The sequence below is a fragment of the Periophthalmus magnuspinnatus genome, chromosome 6 (assembly GCF_009829125.3).
Source record: "Periophthalmus magnuspinnatus isolate fPerMag1 chromosome 6, fPerMag1.2.pri, whole genome shotgun sequence".
NCBI lineage: Eukaryota > Metazoa > Chordata > Actinopteri > Gobiiformes > Gobiidae > Periophthalmus > Periophthalmus magnuspinnatus.
The window spans coordinates 23,316,929-23,326,149 of record NC_047131.1 but is presented as its reverse complement, the minus strand read 5'-3'; the positions used below and the strand labels follow the sequence as shown (position 1 = coordinate 23,326,149).

General features: G+C 37.0%; 1 protein-coding gene across 1 annotated transcript; it reads right to left on the bottom strand.

Annotated features, from left to right (window-relative positions):
- Nucleotides 1-277: 277 nt before the first annotated feature.
- On the bottom strand, nt 278-3,234 carry olfml1 (olfactomedin-like 1). Its single transcript, XM_033968562.2, has 8 exons — nt 2,986-3,234; nt 2,117-2,220; nt 1,862-2,049; nt 1,488-1,591; nt 1,214-1,405; nt 925-1,105; nt 662-821; nt 278-577 (listed from the first exon to the last, which is right to left on the bottom strand). Exons 1-8 carry the CDS (start codon nt 3,127-3,129, stop codon nt 430-432), a joined length of 1,221 nt encoding a protein of 406 aa, XP_033824453.1. The 5' UTR covers nt 3,130-3,234; the 3' UTR covers nt 278-429.
- Nucleotides 3,235-9,221: the final 5,987 nt, after the last annotated feature.

Below are 9,221 nucleotides of genomic sequence, written 5' to 3'. Positions count from 1 at the left end.
CGTGGGCAAACAAAGGAGAGTCCAGCATTTTCTATGTAACTTAGAATTCAACGCAGGGCAGGGTCGAGAGGTAAGAATGTTGGTAAATATAGATCTAAATTATATACATCTATCATAGAATTATGTAATGCACAAGGAGGCTGAGTCTACAAAGAATAAAATTATCTTCATAGGTTGTGGTTGACGCCAACTAGTGAATTTCTCTTCTAAAAAACTCAGGATCTAATGATAGAAACACGTTTATATAAATAAATAAGTAAGTACATAAATACATAGTGCAGTCCGATATAATTTATTGTGTTGACAATTGAAATAATAAAATGTCACAATAACACTCTAAAAAAAATAATAAAATCCCCAGAATAACCGTAGACCATGGGTGGGTTGGCCTATGTGGAATCGTAATATCCATATTGAAGAAAATGATCACTAAGCAGTGACATTTCTCTCTATCTCCACTTTGTAAATAGTCTGGTATCCATCATCCCAGGCATACAGCTGTTGGTCTTTAGGGTTGTAGTGGATGCTGCTGTGGCTTGTATACCTCTTTGGGAAGAACAACACAGGGCTCTCATTACTGCAAAAAAAAAAAAAAAAAAAAGGTAAATGCTCCATTAACAATTTGTGTCTTTCAAACCACTTCAATCTGCACTGAACTGACCTGTGGATAGTGTCATGGATGTCAAAGAGACATTGCACAGTGGAGCGTCCTCCATAGCGTGTGTTATAGACCACATACAGAGTCCCACAAATGATGAAGGCTCCTTCAGCATCACGACTTTTACACTGAGTATCCCAGGTATAGTCTACTGCCAGACTGGCTGAAAAGCAATGTCAAATTCAAAAATGAAATGTTATCTCCACTACAATCTCAACTGTTACGTAAACCTAAACAATATATCTAAATAAATGGCAAAAATGTACCTTTATCCAGTTTAGTAATGACAAGGTTTCCTTCGTATTCTGAGTCAGCGTGGATGACCCATAGCCCGAGCTCATCAACAGCAAAATCCATATATGTGTTTGGATTCAGACTGTAGACTGGTATATGACCTGCCCCAGGAAGTAGTGTGCTGTCCACCACTGTACCATTCAGCAAATCAACCTATGTAAGTAGATAATAGATTCTCAAAATTTAGAAACCATGCAATCATTCACATATATATATATATATATATATATATATATATATATATATAAAGTTTGTTGTTACTTTGAGTATCTGATTTGGTGTGTCTGCTTTGTGGACGTAGAGGAACCCATTATAGACAACCTGCCCTGTCCCCTGCCAGTAGAAGGGAAGCTGCAGTTCTTTGGGAGCTGGAGTGACCGCCTTCTCTGTGAATCTCTTCAGAGAAACATACTCCAGAAGAGTATTGTTACGGATTCCACTCATCAGGTACACCTGCAACCCATCAAATACCACACACTTGGCTCCTTGTACCCAATGAAATAAAAAACTCAAACTTTTCCAAGTTAGAGCTGACCTTATTTGACCCCTCTGAAGGGTCTTTAAACCAGGATCCAGAAGTATCTCCGACTTTCTTTACAATCTTCAGAGACTTAATTTGGCTTAGTGCTGTATTACAATCTTAATACACAAAGAAAAAAAGTACCATATACTAGCCTACATTGATATCAATGACATTTCAGTGTAGTTCAGTTGTTTGAGTAAAATACTAAATAGGCTGTAACATAAAAATAATTCACAACATCAAAAGGTCACAATCCCGACCTGTATAAAGGACATATTCAATTGTGATAATTACAATACAATTCTACATGTGCTCTACTACTGCCATCCTATTCCCTTTGCTTATTGAGATATTTGTAAAAGAAACACATCTGTGTAAGGTTTTACCATTCTCTACTTTGATCTTGGCCTTCTGCTTCAGCTCCTGCTCGATGTCCTTGATCTGCTGCTCCAAAAGGGCCTCCTCCATCTCGATGTCCGACTGTGTGGGGATTTTGTTCTCCAGGTACTCCATCTCTCTCTCCATCCGTACCACCCGAGTGGAAACACTTTCCACCTGAGCCTTCACCTCAGATCTATGGACAAGTTCTCAGTTATTTGTGTAACATCATTTAATGAGCACTTTAAATGATTTTTGATTACCGAAAAACATTGAGAGTGGACATGTGACCTCTAACCTCTGAGGAGAGCTCATAGATTTTCTGTGTGGCACTTATACTCTGTTGCTCACATTGGCTCAGACGCTCCTGCAATTAGAAAACAGGCACAGCAACCAGTGAGGAAGAAAGATTTATGAAGAGGTATCAAGTATTTATCAGTGTATGTTGTGGTTAAGATCATAATGGTACCAACTGATGCATCCCAGCATATTGCTGCTAGCCTTCGTATGCTAAAAATGCTTTCAAACACCAGAATGCAGACAATTGCTACTGAAGATCTGTGAAGTAGATTCATTTTGAAGTAATCGCTACTTGCCAACACTGTGCTGCTTTGAAGTGACATTATGCATCGTAATAATAAACCACACAGATACTTGACACTGCTTTAATTTCATATTGTATGAGAAGAACCATATCCTGCTTTATCTAGTGAAATTGTAGGGACATGTTATAACTGGGAAGGTATTTCGCAGCACATATCCTGATAGAAAGACTATGGGATCGAGATATATTGTCTCCAGATGTTATGAACACACAAACCTCTTTGTTTTTGCTTTCAGTGTTGTTTAGTTTACTGGAGCTCTATTGAAACCTAAAACTAAAGACTAGTATTCCCATATAAAAGCCACATTTGAGCTAGTCAAATACTGTTAAGAAGTGAAGTAATATTATTCTGCTGACATACTGTATGCCTTTACACATGTGCTATTTTATGCCAATAATTTAGCAAGAAATCAAAACTAAGACAGCATTATAGTTTCTAACACAATACACCATACTATAAAATATCAGCAATGTTTTTCTTCCATACGTTTCCCCAATATTACAATAAGTGGAAATATAAATACTTACCTCTATCTGTGCCAGCCTACGCTCCAGATACTGTATAATGAAGTTGTCCTGTTGAGATCCCTGGCTTTGAACTGAGACCACAGCCACGTACAGGTGTACAGCTAGAAGAAGAACCCCTCTGTCCGCCATCTTAGTAAAAAGCATATTACGAGGCAATAGTGGGTCCTTGTTATAACTTTAGTGCTTCTTAGAGCACTGCAGCTCTGTTGTGTCTTCTCGGTCGGGCCGATCTGTTGCTACAGTGAGTTTTTATCCAGGACCTCACCCTTAGTCCCACCCACCATCTCTGAAAATCTGTGTTTTTCCTATTTTCTTTTACTCCCACCCTTCCTCCCTTACTCCATATTCTGGATCTGGTTCCTTGACAGTGTGTGAGAGAAAAAAGTAAGTAAGAAGGATAGTTTACTGTGTTTGATGATTTTTTTTTAAATTTTATTTATATATATATATTTTTTGTGGAAATATTTGAGCGATTAGAAGATCATTGATAAGTCAAATTCCTGTTACAGATTCCTACAGTCCCCCGAGAAGTTGTATTTTTATATCCCTCCACCCAGACTGAGTGGACATGTCAGCATCTGGCTTTGACTCAGATGTCTCATCATTTCTATGTCCCTGCCTTGTGACTTTTAAGTTTTCTAGTGTCAACAATGCCTACAAACTCTGAAAAGATTGAAAAAAAACAAAAAAAACAAACATCTAACACTTGCCAATTTAGTGTTTAAATTCAAACCAAAAGGTCACCGATAGTGAAAGGTGAACCATGTAACTTTTATGGTGGAGTGTCTGTTCCATGCTTGTCTCCTTTGAGATGTTATTGCTTTGGCTGGAACATTCCACAATATAGCATTAAACTTATCTATATACTGTGGAGAGGTGACCCACTCGTTTTTGTGCAGTACAAACACCTGTAATTTAATTGATGAAAGGCATATAAGTTTAATGCCATACTGTGAAACCTTCCAGGTGATATCATTGTCATGGAGACAGGCGGGTGGCGGACCCTCCACCAGAAAAATCTGATCTTTTAAAAAAAATATTAGATATAAATTAGAGAATACAAATATAATGTATTTTGAAATAGTGTCTGTTGCATAATAATTTGCAATGTTGTGACACTTTGTATCGCTCTGATACTGCTGATACTGATACTACTTTGTAGGACCTATAAAATTTGAGTTTTTCTGAAAATATTCAGTTCTGCTCAGTTTTGTAACTCAACTATCTGCGTGTTCAATCCACAAAAGCCTCAGACTCTGTCACCACTGTGAAGCTTTCCACATTTCCCCCCTTGAACCCCTCTATTTCCAGCTCAGCACTGATTTTGAGAATGCAAGCTATGAGAGAACAAACCAAAAGAGGAAGCAGAGACAGACGTTGATAATAGCCCAAAAGAGGCAAACCATATGTTTGCTCTCTCCCATTCATCTCACTAAGTAGAGATTATGTTAAGAACATGTTCATTGTCCCTCAATATTGCCTTTTAAAAAACCTTTTAATATGCCATTTGAAATACTATTTGTGTTTATTGGTTTGTGTGTAGCTGTGAAAATACTATAGTACAATTTTAGCTGGCTGAATTTTAGTTATTTTAGCAACATATGCAGCCCTCATCTGTTTAGGCTATTTTAGAATATCCTATATAAAACTCTACTGATTTCTATTCAACAGTTGTGATTAAATGGAGCACAGGTGCTGGTCAGCTGCTGCTGGTTTGAACTTTATCTCCATCTGCTTCTCTGTGAAGTCATATCATAGCCTGATAGATGAAAGAACCCATCTGGGACTTATGCTACACACCATATGTATTTGGAAAAAGAAATTAGACAATGAGTAATATTGTAATACTTTAAAGCCTTGAACCTTTGCTGCAGGAGCAAAGATTTTAGTTGCCTTTTGTTTATTTTACTTCAATATAGGCAGAAATTGAGTAATGGCACATTGGGCCTTTTAGATGGGTTCTTAGGTAAGATATTCATTGCATGTATTACTTACATGCTACTCTAATAATATAGGGCCTCTTTTTTTGAATGTCGTAGGGGCCTGTGTCCAATAGGTGGCAGTGTACCACAACACAAAAGAAGTAGGGTACCGAGCCTGTTAGTAGTGTATACAAAATGACAGAACAAATGAAGCGTTATGTAAATACTTTCATTGTTTACAGAGGAGGCAGTTGTACTTGTCAGGAGCATGCATGTAACCTGATAAAAGATTGATCACTGTTTGTGGAGGAGAGCTATAAAATATCTATACAGCTCAGTCATGCATGAAGACTGACAGCCCATAGCTCTATCTGTGAGCAAAGTATATTAAGTATATAGCCTATACGATTGTCTTCTCACACTCAAATACAGCCTTGGTTAGTCATTTGAAAACATGCTTCTGGGGTGGTCTGTTTATCAGTGATATCAATGCCAGCCTGGTTGCGTTGATGGCAATGTGAGTAATGCAGGTGACCTTTGCTGCCAGTCAGTGCGTTGGCAGATTACGAGGTTATGATCGCAGGGCAGGACGGGTCTGCTGACATGTGGATGGACAGATGCATCATGCAAAAGAGGAAAGAGGAAATATAAATACAATATTGTTTGTATTTCTATTTTGCTCATTGGTTCATTGATTATCCATTGTTTACCTATGCCTATGCAATAAAGTGAAGCATCAAACAGCACAATAATTATAAGCAATTAAAAAAAAAGACACAAATGCCTAAAAGCTAAAGCAACAAAGATCACAACCCTCAGCCCACCTCGTTTCCCCAAACACAAAAAACCTAAACATAGCATAAAAAAGACAGCAAAAAAGTAGTAGTAGTACAGTATGGCCAGTGTACTGCTACCGCCACCCCCTTTTTTTCTTAATTTCTTTTCTTTCTTTCCACTAAGTCACCAATTTTATTTTCTACCATTGCCATTTTTTTTATCTTTCCACCGTGATCTTAAAGCATGCACTAGTATAATTTTTAAGGTAAATTTTCCCAATGTTTCCTTTTTTTGTTTGTTTACCTATACTTTAATAATCAGTATGTTGCATTACTTACTACTATGTAGTGAGTGGTTATGGTTGACATGAATTTGCTTGTATTTGTTTTTCAATTCTGTTATTGCAGAGATTAACCATTTGTATTTTGTCTTAAACATAGACTCATTGCTTCTGATTTGTGCATTAGGTTGTCTCTCAGTCGGTTTTTGACCTTCAGTGCCCCCATCTGCCCCGGTTCACTCCACCCCACCCAGTCCTGTCTCTCTCAGTAGGGTGTCTGTCTCCCTAGGGTGCTGCCATTAAAAAATGTAATTACAGGCGTGTGTGTTCGGGTGCACACAAACCTGAATGCCAAGTCGACCCCAGGTACAGACATTAATTAGTCGTAATGTGGCAGCGATCTATTGTTACCTTGCTGTGCCATTTCCATTGTCACTGGTTGGCCTTATACTTCTTGGTTGTGTAACATTTCTGATGTGCTGTCTCCTTCTGCACCTTTGCAAGACAGGGTAGAGCACAGACGCTGAGCTTCAAGTTTTATTCAGGTTTTTGCTGCCTTTAATACAACCCAGACAGTCAATGTCAATGTAAGTGAAAACATAACCCAGTCACCATAATTACAAATGATCATTGTTAATTTGCAATAAATAAATACACACATAAACATATGTACTAACTGTTGAAACGTAGACCATGAAAGGTGAATTACCACACATAGGATTATTCAGGATAATGAAGGATAATGTATTCATATGGCACCAAAAAATCACAACAGACTCTTCTTCATTCATTTTTCTATCATGTTTTTTATAAGCAAACTGTGGACATGAGAAGCAGACACTTTCCTTTATCTTCATTGATTGATTTTATACATAGACAAAGGGACAGCTCTGGCATTTAATATAAAATGAGCTTCAGGACCAAAAGCATTTGTCTCTACCACTAACAGACCCATGGCGCTAGGTTTTTGTGGTAAAAAAGATAGTAAACCATAGGTCTACTGAAGTTCCTCTGTAGATTACACTGGGCCAATTTAAGTTTTTTGTGCTAAACTGAGCTGTTAACGTTTGTCAGTTTTGCCCACTTGTTTTTTAGTGTTCACATCCACATATGCAGCTGACCAGCTTCCACTCCTGTGCACCAATAGGTGGAGTCGTTGCACCCAGTCCACAGCATAGAATGCCACGGTTAATATAGCACAAGAAAAGGGCTTCTAAATAGGGTATAATAATTTGGATATTCCAGACTCTAAAGCAACGTTGAAGATGATAAGGAACATGTTTTCAAGTTATTTCTTTTGGGGATGCTCTGGTCTGTGGAAAATGTGTCCAAGGGCTCTGCTTGTCTCAAAGACTTTATAGTTTCCATAGTGACAGAAAGTATATACAGATATAGATATGTGTTTATATAAACAATGGCATCATGGATAATAAATGTTTGATGATATGAACATAAGTCTTCATAATTATACTCAGATAATGAGAATTTCACAGAAAACTACATGTTCTCACAAGTGTTGTGATTTCTCAGTTTGTGTATAAATATAATTAAAAGTAGTGGTTAACTTAAAAAGCAATAATCTGAATGCTTAGAGACAGATTTGTTTTTGCTTAAGTCTAGATTTTGCTGGGTATTTTAATGTGCATATGACTGAAAGGTTTTTATTCTGCACTCTTCTGTTTTAGTGTAAATTTTAGGATGATTATTTATGATTATTTATGTTTTGATTTGTGTGATTTTAATATCCTTATTCTGTAAAGCACTTTGAATTACCTTGTGTACGAATTGTGCTATACAAATAAACTTGCCTTGCCTTAATAAACAGTTTCTGAGTATATGTACTAAAGGAACAAACTGGAATTTTGCCAGTAAAAAGATCAGTGACACTAGATGATATTAATGTAGTGCCAGGTTTCTCAGTGTTATTGATCAATTCTTCAAATGGCTAAGGCTGAAGTGTGTTGCTTCTATGTTAGATTTCACATGGAATGCTTAGCCTCTTGCTCAAGGCTCATTGCATTATTTTACATTCTTGGATATCAGATTGGATACAACGTAACACATATATATAGTTGTTCAACAAATTTTAACAAATTGTTTTAAATATGCTGCACTGAAGGAAGGTTTGTTTATATTTTTAATAAGAATTGCTGCTATTATAAAGAACAAAATGTGTTACTCCTGTTTATTACATCCTCTGCTGCTGCTAAAACTAAAACAAAAAACTTGTTCTATAATTCTTGCAAATTCAAAGGTTCTTGGTGAGAGTACATCAGATCTTAAAGTGAAGGTGCAGTAGGCATATCATTTCAATCTGGTGTTGTGAACAAAAAAGAGTTGGTGGTCAGTATTTATTTCCTTTGTAAAGAATATGTGAGAGACAGCTGTCAATATATCAGGGTTTTGCATGAAACTTTTATTTGAAATTAGACACAAACTCTAACAAGAAAAGCAAAGAATTACAGATTCTAATTATTCATGGGAGCTTTGATTGTTAGAACTCTCAAAAGACTTAATTTCTTGAAATCCTGTTTATGTTCATTTGAAACATTTTCACACAATGTCAGATTTTGAAAGGTGAATGGATGAGATCGCAGTGGTTTCAGATGAAGTCTAATAAGTCTCCAGAGTAATGCAGGGGCACACTTTGATGTTTAAGCCCAATAGCAAATGTTAATAGAGACATGCTTTTGCCCGTGCATGTAATGTAGTGATAAAGATGGAACTTCGGTCACATAAAGTTAGAAACCAGTGTACACTGTGATGATCACAAGCTCAAGGTCAATGTAAACATTCTGAAACTCCTGTCTCTGTTTCGTTACATTCATGTGTTCATGCCTTTGTACCACTAACTATTTCGGATGGGACAATATACGATAATATCGCTAATCGCAACTATTAGGAATGGGACAATATACAATAACATCACTAATCGCAATCAAAAAGGTCCGCAATTAATCATTTGTGGCATTTTTTAATAATCGTGATCATTGCACACGATTATACTGACTCATGTTTCCCGTTTCAGTACAATGTTTAGATGTTAGATCTGGTGTTTGTCCCTAAGGGGCCCTCTATCATAGCAATGAAACTTGTTTGCTTCTGTACCTATTCTGAATTGGGGATGTTTCTTCACCTCAGTCAAAGTCATGGCTAGTGGGCAGGCAATGGACCTGCATCCTGATGACACCACACATTTATACCCTCCATTCAAGAAGTTGAAGTCTGATGTGTGGAATTATTATGGCTATGAAACA